This window comes from Symphodus melops (genome assembly GCF_947650265.1).
Source record: "Symphodus melops genome assembly, chromosome: 19".
Classification (NCBI taxonomy): Eukaryota; Metazoa; Chordata; class Actinopteri; order Labriformes; family Labridae; genus Symphodus; species Symphodus melops.
Genome location: NC_136709.1, coordinates 9,725,780 through 9,751,056, shown reverse-complemented (window position 1 = coordinate 9,751,056; position 25,277 = coordinate 9,725,780). Strand labels below are relative to the sequence as shown.

At 41.7% G+C, this 25,277-nt stretch overlaps 3 protein-coding genes across 5 annotated transcripts; 1 reads left to right on the top strand and 2 right to left on the bottom strand.

Annotated features, from left to right (window-relative positions):
• Positions 1–546: 546 nt before the first annotated feature.
• On the bottom strand, positions 547–12,217 carry mthfd1b (methylenetetrahydrofolate dehydrogenase (NADP+ dependent) 1b). 3 transcript variants are annotated; one of them, XM_079369713.1, is made up of 28 exons: positions 12,037–12,217; positions 10,114–10,198; positions 9,811–9,870; positions 9,671–9,724; positions 9,362–9,498; positions 9,146–9,246; positions 8,907–9,043; positions 7,917–8,028; positions 7,684–7,811; positions 7,462–7,559; positions 7,029–7,202; positions 6,702–6,838; positions 6,562–6,608; positions 6,371–6,478; positions 6,194–6,268; positions 6,003–6,105; positions 5,820–5,896; positions 5,452–5,592; positions 5,285–5,353; positions 4,953–5,064; positions 4,645–4,784; positions 4,392–4,433; positions 4,128–4,228; positions 3,525–3,702; positions 2,993–3,100; positions 2,695–2,847; positions 1,654–1,774; positions 547–1,167 (listed from the first exon to the last, which is right to left on the bottom strand). In XM_079369713.1, exons 1-27 carry the CDS (start codon positions 12,072–12,074, stop codon positions 1,685–1,687), a joined length of 2,805 nt encoding a protein of 934 aa, XP_079225839.1. In that variant the 5' UTR covers positions 12,075–12,217; the 3' UTR covers positions 547–1,167; positions 1,654–1,684. The 3 variants fall into 3 exon arrangements, with proteins under 3 accessions (XP_079225839.1, XP_079225838.1, XP_079225840.1); XM_079369712.1 differs by having other exon boundaries at positions 547–1,164; XM_079369714.1 differs by having other exon boundaries at positions 547–1,155.
• A 239-nt stretch (positions 12,218–12,456) lies between these two features.
• On the top strand, positions 12,457–16,752 carry dorip1 (dopamine receptor interacting protein 1). The gene is made up of 5 exons (XM_079369715.1): positions 12,457–12,749; positions 13,000–13,524; positions 14,369–14,458; positions 14,546–14,680; positions 15,642–16,752. The coding sequence occupies exons 1-5, from the start codon at positions 12,664–12,666 to the stop codon at positions 15,823–15,825; spliced, it is 1,020 nt and encodes a 339-aa protein (XP_079225841.1). The 5' UTR covers positions 12,457–12,663; the 3' UTR covers positions 15,826–16,752.
• A 2,705-nt stretch (positions 16,753–19,457) lies between these two features.
• Positions 19,458–24,918, bottom strand: klhl28 (kelch like family member 28). Its single transcript, XM_079369711.1, has 6 exons — positions 24,784–24,918; positions 23,764–24,024; positions 23,041–23,678; positions 22,511–22,954; positions 20,431–20,639; positions 19,458–20,338 (listed from the first exon to the last, which is right to left on the bottom strand). Exons 1-6 carry the CDS (start codon positions 24,790–24,792, stop codon positions 20,175–20,177), a joined length of 1,725 nt encoding a protein of 574 aa, XP_079225837.1. The 5' UTR covers positions 24,793–24,918; the 3' UTR covers positions 19,458–20,174.
• Between the last annotated feature and the right edge of the window lie 359 nt (positions 24,919–25,277).

Here is a 25,277-nt window from a genome sequence, read left to right as displayed (position 1 = left end):
CGTTTCAGAGGAAGACTCCATATCAACAAACAAATAATGGTGTGGGTTAGATTCAGCCATGACAAGCACAGCATCTGGCACATCTTTTGACCAAAGACAATTTGAAAAGATTAAAGTGTTGAAATTAAATGCAATACAAGAAGGAATATAAGTCTGCAATAAAAAGCAATCTGTGCCTACGCTAATATACAGGAACCATTCAAATAAAGGTAATTCCACATGGCTACAGACAAAACACGTTCAACTAAAACAAGAAGATCAATAAAACATATTCAGTTGCATCATCGTGAGCGGAATGATATTTTCACAACTGGTTGGGGCAGATTTTAAAAGCTTTAAGTTGTTAAAAACTTTGAAAGACATGTCCCCCCCCAGAACTGGCCCCCCTTTTCAAGTTGGGCCAGTTCTGTTATAATCTTTATAAGAGGGAAAAGAAAGATTGTCATATTTAACGAGGTCGATAAAAACTTTGTTTAAAAGGATATTCAATAAACTTACTATAAGATGTATACTGAATAAAATGCAAAACAAAAAAAGTCTCATGTGTGGCTTTCCTTGGTGAACACTTTATTTGATCTCTTCTGACAACAAAATGGAAACCATTGTTTGACAGCATCATGACGTGTGGGTTGGACAGCATTGATGAAGCTTTGCCAATATTAGACTGTTAATATTCAGTTAGGACACAGGACAGGCTAAAGGTTTTAAGTCCTCATATGGTCTGAAAATAGAAAGTTATACAAATGTTTCATAAGGTGGAGGTACTTTTAAGTTTAGTTTTTAAAAGGCACATCAAATTCAGTAGACTAATACAGACAGTAAACTGAAAATTAAAACAAGACTCTAGATGTTAACTGTCTGGACTTTTTGAAAATACCCACGCAGCAAGCAATGTAAGCGAAATGTAGACGCTTCGCTTCCCTCTTGCAAACTATCACAGACACAAGGGGCTAAACTTCGCTGTGATTCAGTAATATTATCCATTTTCTTCACAGGAGCAATGTGGGGAAGCAAATCAATTATTTACAGATGTTTGGGTTTGGTAGAAAAAGCTAGAAAAAGAACCAGTGGACCAGCTCAGTGCTTGTACAGATGTCCAGTTATTAGAAGGTGATGTTTGATTGAGGCTCAGTGGGGGTGGGGGTGTTGGGGGGTCTTCCATCCCTGCTGACACAAAACATGTGTGAGTTAGAGATGTTTCTTTCTACTTTTCTATACGTCAAGTTATTTTTTATTTTTTTTAAAACACTCAATATCATGAAGAGGTGTAAGCTCCTATTTGGATGGTATGATAGTTAATACTGCTGTATGAACTGGCTCACAACATCAAAGGAATCCTTCAACCATGCTACATTCAGTGTTTGCTGAATTTGATTGGATGATACATCAGCCTTATAATGAGATGGAACAGGAGGAAAAACAGGTTTGACATTTCTCTAGCTGTGACTAATGTTAGACTCTGCTAGCAGCCCACCACTTTTACCAGCTATTTTCATTATTTTTAATACCAAATAAAAGTGCATTGTTTTGGTGGGATGAGGGCTACATTATAATTGTATTGTAATGGAAGTAATGACTAGCCGTCCTTCAGTTACCAAATAGTGCATCTATGGCCGTATCATACCACCTCAAGAGTGTGTTAATCTTAAATACCTTCCTTTGCTTCGTACAGGAGAGTCCTGCTTCAGAAGAGCCCGTTGACTTGTTCAGTCTCAGGGTCCAGGTCGATGTCATAGAAACAAGGCCTGGTGGGTAGACCAGGGATCGTTGGCATCTGAGAGGGAAAAGAAAGATTGCCATATTTCATGAGGTCGATACAAACTACAAAGGATATTCAATCAGAAATGAAAAAAAAAACAAAACAAAAAAAAACACATCCAAAATGTCTGTAGGTTCTAAGTCCTCAAGATCTGCAGCGTGCTAATAATCCACAGAGGCTTTTTACATTTCCAGCGCCATCAGCCAGTTTGAAGAAGCCTTGTGAGGAGAGGTGAAATGATCTTCAAACAGGTCCGCCTGCTTTTGGATGAAGCTTCAAATAAACCATGTTCAAAGCAAAAGAGCCTTCATGTAAAGACATTCCATCAACTGTAACAGTGGATGATGTGAAAAAGCAATGCAGTATTTATCAGGAATGTCACATTAGAAGTTTCCTGTGATCGGGATAAAAATTTCAACTTTAAGTTGACCTTATAAAAACAATTAGCAGTTAATGCAGTCTCTAAATGATTAATTCAGGACAGAGATCATTCGGTTGCTGGCTGCAGTTTAACCATTGCACATTCAAGCACACCCTTTATGAATCAGACCTGAAGACAAAGCACTCCCAAGTGAATGCAGCTGATACTACTTTTATGTTTCTTATAAAAAAAAGACGTTACTGCTGAGGTCCATTCCTTTTATTATGTGAATTTGCTCCTGCATGTTGCTGCAAACCTTCTTCACAGCAGAGTTTATGTTATGATTTCTTTTTATTTGATTAGAAAGATTCAACGATTCGGTTAAGAAACACGAGACATGCTCCGTGTGTTTGAATGGGATGTAGATAGAATGTCATGATTGACAGATGAATGTAGAAAATCCGGACCTGAACATCGTCGTGCAGTTTGGACTAGCATTTTTGCAAAGCAGTGGCGACAGATGTACGATGACATATTGTTGACAAGAGAGCTGTGTCAATGAATGAAAACATACCGTGCCAACCAGTGGGAACAGGAAGCCGGCGCCGACGCTGGCTCGGATGTCTCTGATTGGCAGGATGAAACCTGTGGGCACACCCTTCTTGTCGGCCTCGTGAGAGAGCGACAGGTGAGTCTTTGCCATGCACATTGGCAGATTGCTAAAGCCCTGAGGGAAGAAGTGAGGACAGAGAAAGTGTATTGATGTTTAACAAAGCATTCTCATTCCAATTGTGATGACTCTGTCGCAGCAGCCAACGATCAGGCCTGAAAACGCAAACGGACAACACCAGTGGACTTGGAGGGATGCAGACCTGTTTGGTGTAGAGCTCCACCTTGTGTTGAGCCTCTGGTAGAAGCTCAATGTCATCGGCTCCATAGATCTTCTGGGCGATTATTCGGATCTTATCAGCAATGGGGAGCTAGAGAGGAGTTAAAAAAAAAAAATAGAGTGAAAGCATGTTCATCAGGACATTTCTTAGGTGTTAATTACCGTATTTTCCGCACTATAAGGCGCACCTAAAAGCCTTCGTTTTTTTCAAAAGCTGGCCATGCGCCTTATAATCCGCTACAACATTAACGAATCAATGGTGCGGAAGTGGAGGATGTTTTGTTAACATGCCCTTTAGCGCAGCACCGTCCAATGGATGCATAACGTAACCCAAGCCTCTACTGTAGCGCCTTATAATGCGGTGCGCCTTATAGTGCGGAAAATACGGTATCTTTAGAGCATCCTGCTTTTTTTTCTCCTTCACAGACAACACAATTGCAACAATTCAGCTTTATCTAGAAAGTTCTGTAGCTTACGTATCCTCAACAATTTTGACCAGCCAAAATGTTCCTTACCTCTAATTCATAGAGGAACTTAAAGTTGCTGGGGGCCTCGGAGGCCCTTTGCACAGCCTGACCGAGGGCCACTGCCCCCGCTCCACCTTCAGCCCAGTGAGAGCAGCTCACAGCATCGAAGGCTCCGGCAGCTTTAGCTATGCTGCAGACCAAGTCCAGCTCAGCTTCAGTGTCCGCTCTGCAGGATGGTCAGAAAACAAAAGGAGTCAGAGACAGACGCGAATATTTCACTCGAAAAAGGAAAGGTAGGAAACAGAGAAGCCTACTAAGAGCGAAGCGCACGCAAGAAAACAAATCTTCAAATTGCTTCATATTTTAACTGCTATAGATATCTTACAGTCAGAGAGGTTTTTTTTGATGCTACAAGCAAGTCTCACAATTCAGAGCAGATCAAAGGAATTTACCAGAAAGCAAAAAAAGTTTTGACTCTCAGCAGAGTTAGGGAGAAAGGCAAGATTTATATATGCATTTGTCTCTCAAAGAGACCTCTTTCAGACAGACAGTTTGATCTGTAATGCATAACTAAAGACTGATTAGTGTGGCTTTGTGTCCATGTTTGTATAGACAGATGCAATCCTTTATCAGCCATGTCGTCACACTTACTTGAAACCGTTGACAGCCACCACCACGGGGACACCAAAGTGCTGTGCATTCTCTATCTGCTTCTTCATGTTGCTGCAACCCTTCTCCAACAGCTCCAGGTTCTACATTAAGGAACGAATTCAGTATTTTACATAAACTTAATTAAAAGAGAAGCAGCAGTAGAATCTCACAGTTAATATAACAGATACATGGAGATGCTCATTATGTATTAAACCACAAAATCAACTGAAAATATTTAATCAAACAAAATTTTTACTACATTACCTCCTCAATGTATTCTTTGGGCAGTGGCATCCCAGCAGTGACCTGATGAAGAATAAGGTCATTGTAAATCCTTTGAACAATTAACATGGCAAGCTCTAAAAGCTTGTATGGTATGAATCAAGAATTAACAAGTAAAAAACAGTAAATAAGCTGGAAAAAAACGTTCTGCGCAGAGGAGTTATGTGATGTGTATATGGCGGGTGTTACAGTCAATATTCCGAAAGGAGAAAAAAATAAATTCAAAAAAACTCACTGTCGGGCCTCCTCCGTGCATCTTCAGCGCTCTGACGGTGGCCACCAGCACCACCACGTGGGGTCTCAGGCCGGAGTAGCGGCACTTGATATTGAAGAACTTCTCCATGCCGATGTCGGCACCAAAGCCGGCCTCGGTCACTGATTTGTAAGTTTGACAGGGATTGTCAGAAACAGGCAATAGTAAACTGGAATAGTGACCAATATCAATGATGTCATCATTTGCACGAGCTGACCATATACTGTGACACTACAGTACGAGACAAGGCATGTAAATACTAGTATGCATGCTAACATATCTCCACCTACCCACAAAGCCCTCAGGTCCGACCAGCTTCAGAGCTATTTTATCAGCAAGGATGGAAGAGTTGCCATGGGCGATGTTGGCAAATGGGCCGGCGTGGACAAACACAGGGGTCCCCTGTGGATATAGACAACTTACACATGACTCAAGACAACGTCTTCCCTTTGGCAGGCAATGTTGATGGATAAAAAATGAGAAGGCCAAAAATGACAATCAAACCAGAGAATCCTCCTTTGATGGGATTTAGCTTTCAAACTTTAACAGATGCAGACCCCTTTTTTGATTTGTAGGGTTCTTTTGGCGTAACTTTGCATGTTAGCGTTTGGGTTTTCCTCACCTCCAAGGTCTGCATCAGGTTTGGCTTGATGGCATCTTTCATTAGCACTGCAAGAGCCCCACTGACACCCTGTAGAGAAACACGTGACACTATTCAAGCATGTGTCCACAATACTTATCAAATGCTGATCAGGTTTCACGTCGTGAAGGAGACTTCAGACCACTGACCAGGTCCTCAGTGGTGATCGGTTGTCCGCCGCGGCTGGTGGCCACCACCATCTTGGCCAGACGCAGTCGCATGTCCTCCAGGCTGCTGGTGAGAGCGAGCACCGCCATGATTTCACTGGCCACCGTGATGTCGAACTGGGCCTGGGGCACAAAAGAGGGACCAAACATTAGCAACAACACTGTGAAGCCAAGATCAGAGAGGAATCAATCAACAGCATGCAGAAAAGACAAAAACACAGACATTTCTACTAACAGAGAGAATTGAACATTTTCAATCATTTGTTTCCCCAGTGGTCGTCTTTTTTTATTGTTAGACAAAAGGTATCACGTGAACAATCATTCCAGCTTCAAGGATAGCATCTCTTTACCTCTCTTGTGTATCCCTTTTCAGTGGGGGACTGTCCAATGGTAATCTTCCTCAGGAATCGATCGTTTGTATCCAACACTAGAGTGGCACAATTAGAGCATCTAAACGTTGCTCTAAAGTAAATATCCAACAAGCAGACAATGATAGAAGCAGGAGGCTTTAAAGACATCTCGAGTATTCATACCTCTGTGCCACGTGACAGAACTCGGCTCTATGTCCAGCCGGGCAAAGCGTGTGATCTCTTCTTCAGTCAGTGTGGACGGATCGGTCTTTTCAATGCCAAGTTTCTAAACAAACACAGATAAACTTAATGTCCGTTGTAGTCTTTTGCCAAGTTAAGTCAGGACATCGAAGTCCGCAGACACCGTCGCTTACTTTGAGCCTGTTGATCTGGATGGGGGAGAAATTCCTCTGTCCTCCATTCAGCGGCACCAAGCGATTATAAAGAGCCTAAGGATGAGAAGAGAGGGGAAATACATCGTTCACCAATTCTCAAAATCCCTTAGTAAAACATCTGTTTGATGAAACCACCGACAGAAATATGAAACCCACCTTGTCAGATTGTGTAGACTCATGAAACATGCGAGCGTCAATGGCTGCAGCCACTAAGTTGTTGGCGGCTGTGATGGCGTGGATGTCACCAGTGAGGTGGAGGTTGAACTGAAATGAACAGACTTCTTATTGAATTTGTATTTCTTTTTTTTTACAAGAAAAAGTTTATTTTCCAAGTTGTGGCGTAGTACCTCCTCCATTGGAATGACTTGAGAGTATCCACCTCCTGCAGCTCCACCTGCAGACAGAAAATTGAACTACACTTTTAAAACACTAGCGTACCATTCAAAGAAGAACTTTTCAAGGGTTACTTTTCCCCCCCAAATCTCACCTTTTATGCCAAAGGTAGGTCCCTGCGAAGGCTGCCTGACACATGCGAACACGTTAAGATTCATGTGGGCTCCCAGGGCCTGCACCAGGCCGATGGTGGTGGTGCTTTTTCCTTCTCCCAGAGGGGTGGGGGTAATGCTAATAAAATGAAAACTCCATCAGTGGTTCCAGATATTAAGAGGTACCAAACACCAAATGATTGTCTTAGGCACATCAATCTGCAGAAGCCTAAAATCTTTTCATGGCTCTGACTCACAAGTGTGATTTTATTTCAAATATATTAAATGTTCGGAAGTTTTTCATATCTCCCACAGTTCTGAAAGCATACCCAGTGACCACCACATATTTGCCGTCTGGTTGGGCCTGCAGTCGTTTGATTGTGCTGAGCTGGACCTTAGCCTTAGTCTTGCCGTAAAACTCCACCTCATCACAGAGAAGCCCCACCTCTCGTGCTAGATGGTCGATGGGTTTGGGCACACAGGAGCGAGAAATCACAATGTCGCTGTTGTAAAAAATAAATACATGAATACATTTTTTTTTTTTTTTAAAAGATCAAATGAAAAAATATTTAGATTTTAGAAACAGCACAGACAGAAACAGCAATGAGTTAAAAGAACACATTAAGAGTGTTAACATAAGAAAAGTTAAGAAGACCGCACTGGTTATGAAAATGAAGTAATCTTTCAGTGACATGTTTACAGAGCGAGTGAACATGAGAAGAAGAAGAAGAAGAAGCAGAAGAAGAATGGAAGCATACAAACCTTGGCACAGGCTTCTGCAGGTTGAGTTTGGTGTGAGAAATGCTCCACTTCCCCGGCTGATGGCTGTCCAGGAAACGCTTTGCACTCAGCACTGTGTTCTACACACAAACACACGCTCAGAGTCAAACGGACACCACGGCATTAATAGTGACTCCTGACACTATTTTATTTTTTTTAATTCTGTTAATTCTAAACTAGATTTTAGTTCATGATGGACCTTACCGCCATCAGCATGGCCACAGTCATGGGTCCAACTCCACCTGGAACAGGCGTGATGAAGCCAGCCTGCTCCTTGGCTGAGGCATAGTGAACATCACCCACCACCCGCTTCCCACTTGGTTTGGTATCGTCTGAAAGAATGTGAGAATCCCTTCGTGGTAAATCACATTAAATAAAAAAATGTCACTTTTGACGATGGACTTCTTTAAAGCTTGATCAGGAATGTACAGTCAGACCTGGAACATGGTTGATGCCACAGTCGATGACCACCGCGCCTTTTTTAATCCACTCTCCTTTCACCATCTCTGCTCTCCCGATTCCAACAACCAGGATGTCTGCTTTACCAACCTATACAAGTGAACAGATAAAACATTAAACAGAAAAACACTGATAGCTTGTAATGAGGGCTCGGCAGACATTTAACTTCTAATAGATACAAGAAATACTCATAATACGTTGAAATGCGAAGTGAATTTTGAAGCCAGGAGATGGCAGCAGAGATCAGTAATTCTGCTGCCATCTACAACTAAGTTATCATGGAGCACAATGCACAGGTTACACAAAATATAAAAGTAAGGGGCGCAAAAGGCATTTCATCAGATACATATATTAAGCTTGAACTTCCACTGTGATCAATAAACATCTATCTATCTATCTATCTCTCCATTACATTTTAAAAGTCAGTCAGATGTAATGTGCCGTGAAAAGGCTTTGTCGGAAACATCAAACAACATGCAGCTCATACTACATCCAAATGAGAATGTCAGTTGGTTTTGATCTGACAAGTCAGACTTCTGTTTATTTTAGTTTGTATACCTGCATGGATCAGTTCAATTTGACAAATGAAAAAGAGCTAAAAATGGCCTTTAAATGCCCTGCACCCTGGGGTGGTGTTCGAGCACATATTGCACAATGGGGAGATCTGCCTTAGACCAGTGGTTCTCAATAGGTGGGGAGCAACCCATAAGTGGGTCACAGAGCCCCTTTCAGTGGGTTGTGAGTAAGTCCCTGGTGTGTTACGTTTCATTGTTCTGTCACGTGCTTTCTACCATCTGAGGTTCACGCTGCACCATTTCTCACTGAATAAATCTAATCGACAGAAAAATGTTTGAAATTGGGGTCAGGATTTTTCAAGGTGGAGTTAGTGGTGGGTCCTGAGACTATTACAGAAAAAAAAACTGCCCTAGACTGTGCTGCTAGTCTGGATGGATATCCCACTGTTGTACCTCTCCAGCCAGATCCGTTGTTTTGGAGTGGCAGGTTGTGACGGTGGCATGGTTCCACAGCAGCAGGTCGTGCATGGGTGCGCCCACAATTTTACTGCGACCAAGCACCACAGCTCTCTTCCCTGCCACAGACACACCTGTAGAGGAGCACAAGTCTCATCAACGGATTTGTATACACTTTGAGATGAAAGATGTTTGGGGTTTTTTTTGTAACCATAGCGATAAATTGTGGCATTTACCTGTCTGCTTGATGAGCTCCATGCAGCCGTTTGGTGTGCAGGGGATGAAGCAGTCGCCCAGGTCGCCACGGGACAGCTTCCCTGCGTTTATGCTGGTCAGCCTGCAGTAGACCAAAAAGTAAACATGTAAATAAAAAGGTCTTCAACTATTCAAAGAAAAAAAAAAACTTTGGTTTGATTTAAGCACTATAATCTCAAGTTTACGTCAGTGCCTACCCATCGACATCCTTCTCAGGGGCCACGGCATTAGTGACCTTTTCTGTGTCGATCTTATTGACTGAGTCTAAGGGGAGCTGCACGATGAGGCCATGGATAGATGAGTTCTCGTTCACCTCTGTGATACTGTGCAGAACCTACAGACAGAGAGACAGATTGACTTTACACTCAAGAGCCTTTTGTTTCTATACGCAAAGATTACAGTATCTTGTTGTCAAATACCAAATGTTGCAATCTTACAGCATTGAAAATAATTTGGCTCCCATGTTAAGCATTAAAGCATCATCATTTAAAGGAATCCCTTCTCACCTCCTCTTCTGTTGCAGTCTTTGGAAGTCTCATGTGTGTGGCGTTTATTCCAATCTGTGGGAACACAAGAAAAGATTTGGACCAAGAGAGAAGACTGATTGAAACAGCAGAAGTGCGGCGCACACTAAATCTTTGTTTACCTCTGCTGCTGCCTTTAACTTCATGCTGATGTACAGGTTAGAATCCTCTCGATCTCCAACCTGCAAAGATACACACACAGTAACAGCACTGTTGATGTGCAAACACAAAAATCACCTTCAAAACAACACATCTACAAACTCTGTGTAATGGGGGGGGGGGGGGGGGGGGGGGGGGGGGGGTTCTACACGCAACTCTATCCTTACCTGGGAACTTTCTCCAGAGGAAGCCACGAGAAAGCACATGGCAACACTAGCTAAACAACTCAAAATGTTTTGGGGTTTTTTGCCTTATCTCATACAAACCTGCAAAACGACGAGACCAGGTCTGAAGTTGACGTCCTGAAGTTTCATCTTCTCCACATCCTTCTTCAGACGCTCCCTCACCTGCCTGAGAACACAAGACAGCAACACTAAACTCAATCCTGGGTTTAGTGTAGATGCAGGCCTATCTTTGTAACAACAGGAAAGGATATGATGATTGTGTGGTACACAAGCCATAATCCAAACTTATTCCCTTCTGTAACAAAGACTCCAGGTGTTGAGATTTAATACATGCTGTCTGGCTGTCTGGTTTTGGAACATTTTTCTAATCCCCCATCATGAAAAAAAAAATCTCAGTGAGAAGGAGTGTTGTATGCCTGGGCTTTGTCTCTGCTTTGTTTAGTTGTTTAGTAATGGTAGAGTTTTTTCAAATAAAAGAACTCGGCGTCACACAGCATTTATCAAGAGCTAAACTGTGACAGTCTAACAAAAAAAGAGCTCAACCTTTGCTTTCCTTGTGGTTGTATTCATAAAATCAATCAGCTATACTGCTCTCACTGACCGTGGAATAAAAACTTCTCAATCTCACGTGAGCCTCATTGGAAGCACTGATTAAACCACAACATGAGGACTGCCTATTGTGAATGTATGATACACTGAATTAATTCCTAATTAACTTACTTTCAAGTGTCCTTCAGTTTGTCCTTGAAAATGTGTGTGCTCTAACACTCTAATAGTTTTAATTACTTTTAGACTACCTGTATTTTTTTAATTCATATAGTTACAAATAATAACAAAGGACAACCTTCTTTCTAAACTCTGTAATTCAGGTACATTTTTTCGTTTATATGATTGACTTTGAGGTAAAAATTAGGACCATCATTGAAAAGAAATCTAATTTCCAGGCTTCATAACGTGCTGCCTGTTACCATATTGCAACATTAAACAATCCTCATTCCAATAAGAGTTGATATGTTATCCTTGTCACTGATAAACTAAGAAGGACAATCACACAACAAAGAGTATTTCTTGAAAATGACGACCATCTCATCAATAGAACTTTGACCTGGTGAACCTAAAGGTCACTTGTCCAGAACAATGAATGGTATATCAGCTTTTGATACGCTTCAGAGATAATGAATGTAAAGGGTCTGCCGATCTGTGGAGAGGCTGTATAGTCTGCTTGTGCTACATAAACTGATTTAACTAATGAGAACTGTGAGGGACAGTTAACAGGGCACAGACTGTCATGTCTTGTGACAAGCACATGCAGCCAATTGTGCTGTAGTTTTTGGTGAAGCCAAAGGTTTGCCTCTTCCGAAATCAATTTCTCATAACTGTTGGTTACAAGCAATATCCTGCTGTGCAAAGTCCGAGCAATGAAAAACACTCAAGCCCATTGCAGATTGCATTTGAGTGTGGTTTGCTTCTCAACATAAGGTCACTGGACTGATGGGGCAAAGATCATATCAACACCTCAGGTTGTTACATAATACTACAGGATTTACAGTAATTCACTCCAAGAACAAGTGTTTCGAGGTCTAGATTTATCAGTTACTACAAGATTACAAACTGTCAGTGCATTTAGTATGGACACATTTAAATTAATGATTTACAGGAAACAGTGTGCAAGAATCCACTTTGATTTCTATCACAATCAAAAAACACCATTGGTGGAAATCGCCACTCACGTGGGGGCATCATGTACAAGCAATTCAAAGCAAGTTTTGTTCTAGTCATCGGCTACCAGCAGGTACATCTCCAGATTTTTAATAGCTGCATGCAACAATGTGCGGGAGTTGTTTATGGCTCAAATGACATTAACTTTAGCAACAGAGTAACTGTCTTATCTATTAGTTAGCTGTCCAGTTAGCAACTAAGTAAGTTTCACAGGCATGTTCATGCACGTTACAACTTCCTGGCTATGTGCATTCATAAAAGTGCGAGACAAAATCTGAAACTTACGCCGACACCTCTTTCCCACTGATGATTTGAGCAGACATGTTTTGGTCCTGGGAGTCCGTGTGCACGATCACTGCCTGAGGAGAAGAGAAGCACGCTGCTGCACACACTAGTTTATTCCACAAGAGTCTGGAGGTATGGTCTGCAGGATACGATGTTGGCGCAGGCTTCTTTCAAAAGCCTGGCACTACGTGTTTCGAACCAGGGTAAAAAGTTTGAGGAATAGCTTCAGACGTAACACGCAGCCTTACCAGTGGGGTGACGGGCTGGAGAAGGGAGGGACTATTTAAATACATAAACCGCTAAAAGCCAATCACATGCGTTAAACTAATAGTACTCAACACCAATAGAAACCTAACTTCAACTATTCCGCCCAGGCCAGTGAGCGAGTTAGGTGAATGGGCGGGACTTAAGAGTGCGTAACTACGCACAGTGTCAGCAGAGGGCAGCCCTCTGCCAATACAAACGCTTCCGTTAAAAATAATAACAACAGCAGTGTTTACGTGTGGCCAACTTGGCATTTGTTACCTGCTGAAGATATCTTATACGCTGCAGAAACTGCTAGAAAACACTGTACTTGGTTATCTGGCTTTAAGATCCGAAGTAAGACATGACGACACACAGAAAGCTATGGAGAGTAGATTCTCTGTTCGGAACGACACTGAAGAGCTGCAAACGCTGATATCCAACCCTGAGAACAATTTCCTCTTCGAAAGGTAAGTTAAAAACAACTGCTATTTATTTATTGACCTAGCAGGATTTTGGAATATGTTTATTCTCTGGCGGAAACATATACTGTCACTGTCAGGCATTTGTTGGTATTCAAAGCGAACTTGCATCTATTTTGCATTGGCTTAGAGGAAACCAGAGTCTCTTTTTCTCCATTATATGTATTAAAAAATGATTCAAGCGACAATCTTAACATCAAACCACCTCTATGCATTCATAACGTGTGTGTGTCTTTAGATCCAAGACACTGTTTGAAGAAATCCGTGCATCCATCAACAACAATGATGAAGAGGACCGTTCCTTCTGGAGACCTGTGCTCCCTTGGGGTGGCGTCTTCACCATTAAAGCAGGGCGGAAGGCATTATCCTGCACCCCTCTGTACGTCAAAATCAGTCTGAAGAACACCTGCACCATTGACGGCTTCCTCATGATCCTGTATGTGATCCTGCGAGAAAACCAGGGCTTTCCCAGGGAGCTGTCTGTCTTCCTGGGCAAGCAGTTCGTGGAGTACTTCCTCTACCTGATGGACTCCTGTGATTACACTACAGTCAAGATGCTTTGGATCTGGGACCGGATGTCAAGGAGACAGTATCGCTCTGAGGTCCGCAAAACAGCCCTGGAGATTGATCTGTTTGGTAACGAGCATGAAAACTTCACAGAGAACCTGGAGAGCCTCATGTCCACCATGCAGGAGAGTCTCTGCACCAACTGGAGCTGCCCAGCCCGCTACCAGGAGTTCATCAAGACCACAATCAACATCAGGCATGTCCTGATGTCCTTCACTGAGTTTCATTTATTAAACATGAGTAGATATTCAGTGTGTCAGGACACAGTTTATCGTATAGCTCTTGACATTAGGGATCTCCCAATACAACTTTTATCACTTCTGATATGATACAGATACTGCAGCCTTTAGTATTGGCCGATACAATATCAGCACAAATCATACGTACTTTTTTTACTTATTTTGTAGTGTGGAATATCAGAGAAGGCTTGATCAAGTGATGTTACTCAAACAGAGTACAATAGTCAGCAACAGTACGTATGAGAAAAACTGACCCAATTAATATTAACCAATTGGTGACATACATTTTACCCTTCAACATATCTACAGTATTCTACAACTGAATAAAAAAAAAAAAATAGAAAACCCTGAAAAATAACCTAAATAAATCCAATGAAAATAAATAATACTTTTAAAGTGCCAACAATTCAAGTTCACTTATTTTTTACTCTCAGTATATGGTGGGACCCAGCTGAAGAAAACTGCCCAAAACAGAATCCGCTGGAAGGGTATTGTTGCTGCCCTATGCTCCACTTAGGAGTCTAAAGGAACAAGAGATATGGTGGGAACCAGTTAGGGCGGAGAATTTATATCAGAGATTTTAGATGCATTTCGATAAAATCTGATATTTATTTTCTGGCTGATATCAATATCGGATCGGGACACCCCTACTTGATATACATGCTACATTGTCACTTATACTGTAGGTGGTATTTCTTTTTATCAAAGTATCAGTCCTACATAGTTTAAGGGATTATGAACGTATTGTATACATGATTTTTTAGATTTAGTTATTATCTCCCTGCGATGTGTTTCTTCTAGCCCTCCTCATGAGCTGCCTCACAGAGACCCCATTCAGTCGGCCGTGGATGCGTACTTCTGCGCCAAACTCCTTCTCTGCTCAGAACTAGGGTGAGACATGAAAGAGGATTTGAAATATTTTCTAACTTTGTTCAGTCTTATATCCCCTTTGTTATTATTATTATTATTTTTTTACAGATGTGAGGGTCTGAGAGACTTCTCCCAAAGAGTTTTCTGCCATGGACCGCCACCGTTTGTCATTCTAAACATGCAGCAGTGGAAGTCAGAGGAACTATCTTATGTTCCTTATCACCTGGCTCTGTGTCAGCACAGGTAAGAAGCTTATACAGTGTGCTACCATTGGATTTACAAAACGTGTCCAACAGAAGGTCAAAAGGTTTCTTAACCACATTAGAAAGTGTACAAGCACATGAAAACATCTGCAGCGACGAAGAAGACACTAATTATATATTTTTTTAAATAGAAATAATAGGGCGGTCAAATGATGACATTTTCTTTATCACAATTCATCTCTATATTTTTAATAGTTAATTGCCATTATTCAAAATGTTTATGCAGGTTTGAAATACCATTATTTTGCATTTACAAATAAAGTTGTAAGGCGTTTATTTTGAATGTTTGTACTGAATTAAGCTGAGAGTACTTCACTTGCTGTTTGATATAAAAGTCAAGACTTTCTGGTATTTACTTTATCTTGGAAAAAGGAACTGGTTATGGATCACCAACAAAGTGAAAATAGTTAGAGCACAGTAATAAAAGTGAAATGTGTGATGTCTTGAGGTGGATATTACTTTGGACTCGTCAACTGAGCTGTCTGAGATTTTTGGAAAGTGAAATGAGACAAAATGAGACACATCCATCACTGCGACTACAGGGAGACAACATAACATTTAAAAAACATAATGCATTGATTTCAGTGAACTAGTTCATGCTGACAGCTCTAATAAAGAAATGTACAAAGGCTGTAATTGTTGATCTTTATGATGCTATGTAATTTAATTTGTGTTAATATGATTTATTTTTTGTAAGTCAGATTTCCATGTGACAGAGAAATACCTTTTCCAGCTTTTGATCTAAATGATAACTGAATAAATGTGTGCATCACACCTATCTGTTATGATCTTTCCGATTTATTTTTATTGTGAGTTTTAGTATTTAAGTACTAAGTTAAACTAAGCAAATATTTGTGAATGATAAAACGTAATATTGTGTCTGTGTTCTGTAGGCAGAATAAAGTAAACAATACCGATATAGTTGGCTTCTTTTTCCACAGGTACTTACTAGAGGGCGCCACACTCTTCAACAAGGAGGAGCATCACTACTCTGCAGCCTTCCAGATCGACGGCAACTGGATGCACTATGACGGTCTGAGGAGTGACAATCTGATCCTCTTACACAAGCCACCAGAGCTCCTGCTGCTGTCTTCTCTGGTTTACATCCGGGCCTCCGACAAGTGAACTCACAAAGAGGAGCAGGACACAAAGTTAGCACAAAACGTAGAAAACATTCCTCGTCTAATATTGTATGATCCTATGGATGGCATGGTGTTAATGTAATCATGTTTGTATTATTACTGAAGCCTTATTTTCTATAATTCATATGAGCTGTATGGAGTCAGCTGTTAGAGTGCTGAATGACACACGATCAAATTCACCTGAACGCTTACAAAGGATAAAGTACTTCTTTGAATGCTTGGAATCCAAGAATAATAATGGACTATAATAGTTCTGGGTTGGTGTGCATAAAAACAAACCATTGAATCATTGACATGCTATTCTTGTAGTTTCCAAACCCTAAAATGGAGAAATTCAGATCGCTCTCTGTGTTTGCAATAAGAAGCCTCGTCATGGAGGAGACGGTTAATCATTTCTATTTCCATCATTTTGTCTTATTTTTAAAGTGGTGCTCTTTCTTATGACACTGTGGTCTTAAGATAAATAACCAGGCTGAGCTCCATGTCAGGTTTAGTATTGTTTGTTGAAAAGGCTAGAGTTGGTGGAAAGCAATTAAAGTGGTGAGTAAGTGTTTAATGATTCCTAAATGACACAAAGGCTGTGGAGTTTCTACTCGTTTATCCTAAAAGGCGCTAAGCTAGCAGCATGTCCATACTATTCCACTGCATGCAAGCATTCTTATGCTATCACAGCACACTCTGCAGCTGCCAAAAGGAAAGTTTTTAATGTTTTTAAATATTTTTAATCAAAGAGCTCATTTCACACAGTGCCTCAGTAAGGAATGTTTGTGGGAATCCTAAAAGCAGAAAATCCTTGATTCATGTTTAATTTGAATTGCTGATTGTTGGTGTTGGGTTTTTTTGGGGGGGGGGTTTAACACAGGGAGCGTCTTTAAAATACAATATTTTTGAGTACCCTTGCATTTGTTTTTGGCTTTTTTTGTCGCTTTTGCATTTGCATGTGCATGGATGGGTTAAAAGAAGAGACCCAAAAAGCAGACAGTACCTTATAAGGCAGGCATTTATTTTAAACTGGGTACAACCGCAGCACACAAACAGACTTAAATGTAAAATGTCCTCAATCAAACATGATCGAATGTGAAAAGCTACTGTTTCTACACCTAAAGGTTATCTTGTACTTCCAGTATTAATCCACAGGATATAAAATTCAAGATCGTCACCTTGTTTCAGACATACGATGGGAAATGTAAAAGAAGCAGAGTGGTCATTTGGCTGACGTTGACATCAGTTTCAAAGGATTCTTTTTTTTCTTTCGGACACAAACACGAGAGTGGCAGTCCATTGCAGACCAGGTACAAGTCATCCATTTGCTTTCTTTGAACGAGCACTTTGGTGAGAGTGGTGGCAAAAACATGACATTGGTTAGGCCTTAATAATAAAAACGCATACAAACATAAATTTAAACATCCCTTCATTTTGCAGATTCACGTTTTCAGATTTTCATCAGCGCAACTCCGAATGTTCACTAAAGTTGCAGCTACTATTCACCTCAGAAATCATGACATCACACACACGTTGATGCTGAATTAAACGTGGCGACGGCACAGAATTACGCCTGCGTGATTTGTGCCGTCGCTGTTTAGTGACTAACAACGCCTAAAACACAGTGAGAGAAAAAAAAAACAATCAGGTAACAACTAAAAATACAAGATTTATAATCATGAATACAAATTTAAATTAAAAAAAAAATCATTCACTCTTAAAATCAAATGCAGGAACACTCGTGGGTTTCTTATTCTGAGTTTTTCAAAATGAAGCAGAAATCAAAGGACTTTCTAAGGTGATCAGCAACTAAACTCCTCAACAGTGATCCATTTAAAGGCAAATCTCATGAGTTCCTGTCTGTAACAATGGTTGCAATAATCATTTTACAAACAACCCAAGGAGAGTGCAAGAGTGAAGTGGAAGAGCACCTGTTCCATTTAGTGTTCACCTCCATATTTTGAGAACAGCAGTATTTCTGTTAGAAGACTTTACATCAAATTTGGCCATATATAATTTTTTTTTTAGATCAACTCGTCTCAATCGGTATAAATAAAAGCTCTTAAAAGCTTTTAAAAGCTCTGAACTAAAATACAAAAAAAAAAAAGGAAAATTGACATGGAGCAAAGTGATGGGTGCCATTTGTTTCATTGGAGCCAACGGTGTGAATCAACAGACATGCCATGTGGGGTTTCTGTTATAACAACATGAGATGCCTTGGCTTTTTTTTTTTTTTTTTTTTTTTTTAAAGAGACAAACAAAACATTTCCATCCACAGAGAGAACATACGTCTTATTGCATTATCTAAATGCCATTACACTAAATTAAAACATATGTACAAATGACATGTTTCCAATGGTTTGGTAAGTGCAATGCAGAGCTCGGTGAGTTTCCACTTGTGTGCAGACATCAGTGCACAAAGCAGCTCAAACTAGACTCGACACACCAGACCTCTCTCCCCTCTCTATTGCTATGCATTGCTTGATGGGTCCATTAGACGTTAGCAAAGGCTGCACATAGAGGCACCATCAGCCAGCTTGAAGTTGGACGCATCCATAGGAACACACTGAGGGAGTGTGTGTGGGGGGAAGGGGTTAACTCCCAGGACACAGAACAGGTGGAAACATGTCCTGAGTGTTCTGGCACAGCCCTTGGTGCTTTATCATCCATCCATCAGACGGCATGGAAGATGTAATGTTGATACAATGACACTAAGGGGTACAAAAGAAACTCCTCTAACTGTGGCACAGGATGGGAAGCTGCTTCTAGCATCAGAGAAAGATGAAAACATTTCAGGTTTTGGCACCTCACAAGAAGCTGTGAACGGATTACCTCATACCTGAGCCTGCAAGCAAGACCAAGGCCACATGACAATCACGTTTTGGTGCCGGGGGGGGGGGGGGGGGGGCAGCAGTGAGGAGGTGTCAGGCCCAATGACATGCGAAGAGAGGGGCATTATACTGGGGACAGAAACTGAGAGCATAAGGCAAACTTTATCTACTGCAGGGAATATGTGGAAAAAGGGTTCATTATAAATTAAGGACAAAAAATGAAAAACACCTCACATTTATACAGTATATAATGTTAATATTCTGAGTACTGCTGTTATCCAATCACAAGTTTCCCATTCAGTAGGGCTTTTTTTTTATTGCCTTCGTTGGGGCCTTTGGAAATTAAATGCAAATAAGTCAAAGATGTAACATAGTAATGTGGCGGAGGCTGACCTAATTGTATGAGGCAACGCAGACAAACAGCTGAATCCTAAATATAGCACCAGTTGGTATTGTGTACAGACCAAAGGGTGAAAAAGAGGGCCATGGTCCGAGTCGACTACTAAGAAGAAAAGTAAGTCCATGACCTGACCTTAAGAAGATGTAACAGAAGCTGGAACATGGGGCTGTTAAACGCTTCCGGGGATGAAGAAGAGACGGGCGGGCAAAAACTCTCAGGAGAGAGTTTGCTTTTCACCTCAACACCGAAATCAAACTTAACACTCATCCAAACACTCGCACACCTGTGACCCAGTGCAGAAAAACACATTTACAGGCAATGCACTAGAGGATATATTCATATCTATATATTTCATTGAGACTATTTACAAGAGAGAAAAAGGCAGCCCTTTTGGAGAAAATAGAAAGATTGAAACTTGTCTGTTTAATTGTGAAGCACTGATTTCGACGCAGAACTCCTTCGTCACTGAGCCCAGGCATCAGTTCTGCACGCAGACGCGTACCAAAACAGACAATCCTATTTGACATGCATGTACCCCTCGAGCATTCACACAGACACACGCTACATGGCCGACAAACACATTTTCATACAAATACACCAGCAGACTGCGGTGTTCTACAAAACTTCAACGCACGGTTCTAGTTGCAGCAGGGAAATTAAGTGACGTCATTAAGTGTTAAACATAATTAATGGCATGAAGGAGAACAAAACAAACCAAAAAAACAAACAATGTCTGCTAACATTATTTTGAAACAAAAGTGACATGTTTTCCCCCACAATCCTCTGGGAAATGGCTCAGAGTCCTCATTGTGGTGCAGCAGCAGTAGAGCAGTTATCTCCTCGGTCCAGTGACAAAAATCTGTCCCGTCATGTTTCCTTTCTTTCAGCGCAGCTCTCTCTCTCATTTCTGCTACTATGCTTGTGGTCCCCGTTTAGCCGGTCAGCTAGCCCAGCACATCCATCCCATCCAGCAGGCGTGCTCGCTCTCCTCCGGTGTTTATAGCACTCCTCTGCACCTGAAGGATGAACGTGGGGAAGAAGGAGGAGACAACAAAAAGAAAAAAAACGTCTTTGCGTCTATAAGTTCTCTCATGGGGTCCTAGCCGCCTGAGCCATGGGTCAAAGGGCAGTCAGACCAAAGTTGCAACGGCAATACATCATTCCGCTCGAGTCCAACCAGCTGTCTGAGATAGGGTCATAGCGCTGGACAGTGTTCAGGTAGGATGACCCCGAGTGGCCTCCCACAACATAGAGGTAGTTATCCACGATGGCAGAGCCAACACCTGCAAAACACGTGCATGTACACTGAGCCAAGTGCACTTGTTTTCATGACACTGCAAATAGAAGCTTCAGTTTAAACAGGATATCAACTCACCAGTGCGGGGTTCATTCATTGGCCGACACGCCGTCCACTGGTTCTGATGTGGGTCATACCTCTCAATGCTGGACAGGTGGGAAACTCCGTTATGTCCGCCAACCACAAAGATGAAGCCCAGCATCACACCCACTCCAAAGTTGATCCTCTTGTCTGCCATGGGGGCTACCATTTCCCAGGCATCCTTGCTGGGGTCGTACCGCTCAACGCTGTGTGGAGCAAGGTTAAGAAAACACAGGAGTACAAAAGTGTTCATTCCAAAACCTTTGATTTTTACTGTACTGATTTATGATTTGTAAGCACGGTCAAGAAACTGATTTTTATTTTCGTACTTTATAGCTGCTGAAACATTAGATGTTCAGAAAACCTATAAAAACGCATAGGCTTTGTATTCAAAGGACTAATACATAACTCAGACTCCTAGTGTTTAAAATTGGTACTGCAGTCCAAATTCAAAACATTGAAGAGGCCCATCTCCCTCCTGCCTAGAGTCCATGTGCATGCAGGTTGTCATGTTGCGGACACAGAAGCCATGTTTAATAAGCTCTGCATCGATGTTGAATATAAATCTGCTTTTCTGACGTCTCTATTTTTCAAAAGCATCTACAATGTAAGTTCCTGCTCCTGGAGCTTTTTTAGAAAAATGTTGAAGCAAAGGAATGGAAACTTAGGAGGACACACTGGCTGCTGCGTTCTTGACAGAGGAGGAAGCGCTTCAACATAGCGTGTTGCCTTCATGTCTCGTGATATAACGGGTGATTTTATGATCTTTAGAGCTCAGGCGAGTCGTTTTGTGCTCGTAATCAAACGGACTAAAACCATTACCGAAGCCTCTTCACAGCCGACAATGGCAAACAAGACCATCAGAGAAAAGATAGATTATTTCTACACAGTTATTTGATGTGCCCGTCATCCCTGCCAAGTGTCACATCAGGCAATTAACAGCACACCGCTAAAAATAAAGAAAACACAACTTACACGTGTACGGGACAAGATCGAGTAAAAGAAGTCACTCTACATTTTCCACAAGTTCAGCAACATTGACATGTCCTAAAATGTCCTCTCATGAGCTTTAAGCAACTGCAACTTGAATTTCCCTCGGGATCAATTAAGTATCCATCTATCTATCTATGTACATAAAAATAGTTTAAAAAAAAAAGGATGTAATCGAGAAGTTTTGAACCTATTCTACATACACATTTAATTTAGAGACCAAGAGCCTAATCAGACCAATGCTGGACAGTACTGAAAGAGTGATTTAACACACCACCTAAAGGTCCAACCAGCAGCGCAGTCAGGCAAGGCCACCAAAATTTATCAAGACCCAAATGAAGTGGTTCATAGTGACTAGAACACCAACACTCTGGGATTGTTTTGCAGCGTGCAGGAACATATTATCCACTTGGGAACGACATGAAAATAGTCCTTACAGATTCTGTCCAAACACATTCTCCTGAAGGGTTTCAGGAGTCAAGGAAACGAGCAACACAGACGCTGCTCTCCAGAGATCCGAAGCAACAACAGAGGTCCAACCAGCAGCGCATGTCAGGCAAAGCCTCTCAATGAAACTTGAGCAATCACTTCTGTTTTCACTCCTCTTCACACATTAACAAGGCCCCGACGTTTTCTCAGACACACTCCACATCCATCACTTCTTTGTCAGATCCACTAAATATCTAACAGGACCGTGAGCTAGAGAGCCCCGGTTAGAGGATAAAGGACTATTTCTGTCAAAAAGGTGTGGTAGAGCTCATAAATGTCATAACGCTGGTGTCAAATTTTAAGTGCAGGAGTGAAGAATGATTCGTTTTATGTTTTGATCTTTGGTGGATCAGACCCTACGTGGAATAGGTTTAAGTGCAAAGAAGAGGTAAACATCATTTATAGATAGAAACTGAGCATCCTGTTGTACACATGTAATAACAATAAATTAATATAAAGGAGAGTTTGATGCTCAGGATTTGAGCATAAATAGGCAAACAATTTCCTCAAAAGTGCATCTTGCTCTTTGTTAAAGGCTCACAACAAATTGTTCCGTTTCATCAGGTAAATTAAAAACAACATGACTCTGTGGTATTACCTGTTCATATGGGCTGGGCCATAGCCTCCAATAGCGTACACCATGCCGTCCAGCACAGCAGTAGCAAAGCAGCTGCGGGACTTTGTCATGGGTGCCACAGGCTGCCATTCCTTTAACTTGGGGACGTACTTCTCCACTGACTGGAGGTAATACTGGCCGTCGTAGCCTCCGAGGGCGTACAGCTCGCCAGCCAGGACCACCAACCCAAGTGTGCTGCGGCACTCGGCCATGCGCTCCACCGTGGACCAGGTGTTGCTTTCAGGGTCCCAGCTCTCCACTGTGCTCTCGTGTCTCCGATAGCTGATGCCTTGTCTCATGTGTGTGGCGATGCCTCCGACCACGTACACCTTGTGGTCCAGAACTGCCACTCCAAATTCATACCGGGGAACACTAAGCGGGGCCAGCCCTATCCATGAATCAGTCTGTGGGAAATACATCTCCATGCTGCAAGACAAGACAGATGATACCCAATTAGTTTGTGGTTAAATGAAGACCAAAAAGAGAAAATAGTGTACAGATTAGTGCATTACCTTTCTAACGTTGCAAACAACCCCGCCTTGCCTCCAACTGCCAGCAGCACCTTGGGGGCGCACCTGGGCCGTGCCGACAACACAGTCTGATAGGAGAGTCGGTGCTCAGGCATAAAATGATATTTGAGGGCCTCATTGAGCAGGTGCTTGCATGCGTGATCGTCTCGTATAAGGTGGTTGGCCTCATATAGGCGAGTGAGAAATTTGACGCTGAGAAGTGGAAGGCGGACACAGTGCAGCAGCTGAGCCAGGTGCTGCTGTCTCTCCGTTACATCATATTTGATCCACGACTCCAGAGCGTAAAACACAGTCTCCTCTGTGACCACCTTTAAGCAGTCGTTGGACACAATTTCATCCAACTCTGCCCGAGTAAGTTCAAAAAACTCCTCTGTCTGACAAACTTCTTCAAAGTTCTCACAGATGAACTTTGTTGCAGCCAGGCACAGTTCATGACAGCCATATGTCTCTGCAAAACGGGAGATGCCTATACAGTTTCCAGCATCCAACTGGCTTTCTAAAAAGGAGCAGCACTCCTTAAGTACGAGCTTAACCTGGAGTAAGTTGGCAGCCGGAAGCAGAGATTCAACAGTCTCTTGGGAGATAAACACAGTCCCAGTGTAGGCATACTCAACAATAGCCTGGAAGAAAGAGAGCAAAAGTGTTACATAAACTATCACTTAATCAGTGCACTTAGCATGGTGTGTGTGGTGGCTGAAAGCATACCTGTAAGGCAGTCTCATCAATGCACTGGAATTCCACCTCAGATGTCTCTTTTTCTGACAGGTTACCTGTAAACATGGCCTTAAAGTATGGGCTGATGCTGGCCAGCACTACTTTGTGAGCATGGATCTTGGCATCACCCACACGCAGGACAATGTCACATAGTTCGTGATCCTGCCGCAAGAGCTGGAGGCCTTGCAGTAGCTGTTCTGAGTGAGGCCGTTTCAGACTGGCAAACATATAGGACTGGTCCTGCTGGTCCATCTGTTGGCACATATCAATGCAGTGTAGTAATTTTGAAATGATTACTGAATTAGTGGAAATACTAAAATAAATAAAAATAAAAAGCTGAAAAGCAGAAATAAACAGGGCTGTGCATATTTAAGTTATTTACATCACGCCATGTAGATACACTCACTGACATGATGATACAGTCAGGGAGGTTCTGTAGGAGCTGTTAGCCTGAGTCAAGCTAAATAAGCATAATCTTTTCAATCCATTGCTAGCCCTCCTAAGAGTAAACGAGCCGTCCAAGACTACATTAAAATCACCTCAAACAAACTGCTGCGCTTTTATGAGAATGTGACATTCAGAGACAACACCTGGAAATGTGAGTTTATTGACTATGGCCTTGTCTTAATTTCTGAATGGAGGACATGACCAGATCAACACTCGATTACTATCTCTTAGCTTCACACAGCAGCTAGCTACCAACACTGGCACATCCCAACACACAGTTTGGATTTTGCATGCACAATCAAATTTTCCATAAGATACCATTTATGCATTGACATGCGTGTCTTCATCGTGTCGTGAACCTTGTCCGACCAAAGCCAATAATCAGGGCCCAGTTCAGTGTTTGAATGCACTGCAGTCAGCGAAGGTTAGCTGCTAAAAATAAACACGGTGACTGAGGCTAGCTGCATCATTGATTGATATACAGTAACAAGGCTGACTGACACAAAACGTGACGTGATAACAAGCTGAAATGTTCCACTTTTTAGACAGAAACGGATAACAAACCTGTAACATATAGTCAGTCTGTTGTGCCGCCGTAATGACAGATTTTGCAGTGGCGTCGGGTAGGAACCCCAGGCGGCTATCAGGAAAACAACCTACTGCCAACCTAGCCACAGCGCTACAGATGAGCCCTTATAACAACGAGCACACCCACTTCCGCCGTTTTTCAAAATATAACTACATTCACCAGGAAAAGCTACATGCATGTGAACCGCGGATATTAAACAAATCACTTTGCCAGTCTTTTTTTCCAAGTAAATTAAAACCTCATACCCCAAAAATATATTCTGCACAAAATGTAAGCACCAGTATTTGAAATTATCTCTTAAGAACTTAAATTATTTTTTAGGAATTATTATCAGAACACACACTTTCATGGGTTTAATGATTGTTGTTCTCTTTTTTAAAATTCACACATCAATTTGTAGATAATGATAACTTTATTTTAAAAACAACTGTTTACAAAGTGCTTTACAGATTAAAACAAATACATCAAC

Coding starts and splice junctions, on each gene's coding strand:
- mthfd1b (XM_079369713.1), bottom strand. CDS start 12,074: ATGTCTGCTCAAATCATCAGTGGGAAAGAGGTGTCGGC. Junction 7,203..7,461: donor CTGCAGAAGCCTGTGCCAAG/GTTTGTATGCTT, acceptor TTTTTACAACAG/CGACATTGTGATTTCTCGCT. Junction 3,703..4,127: donor GTGGCTGTCAACGGTTTCAA/GTAAGTGTGACG, acceptor ACCATCCTGCAG/AGCGGACACTGAAGCTGAGC.
- dorip1 (XM_079369715.1), top strand. CDS start 12,664: ATGGAGAGTAGATTCTCTGTTCGGAACGACACTGAAGAGCTGCAAACG. Junction 13,525..14,368: donor AAGACCACAATCAACATCAG/GCATGTCCTGAT, acceptor TGTTTCTTCTAG/CCCTCCTCATGAGCTGCCTC. Junction 14,681..15,641: donor CTGGCTCTGTGTCAGCACAG/GTAAGAAGCTTA, acceptor CTTTTTCCACAG/GTACTTACTAGAGGGCGCCA.
- klhl28 (XM_079369711.1), bottom strand. Junction 20,640..22,510: donor GGCCCAGCCCATATGAACAG/GTAATACCACAG, acceptor TGCTCCACACAG/CGTTGAGCGGTACGACCCCA. Junction 20,339..20,430: donor AATGAATGAACCCCGCACTG/GTGAGTTGATAT, acceptor CGTGTTTTGCAG/GTGTTGGCTCTGCCATCGTG.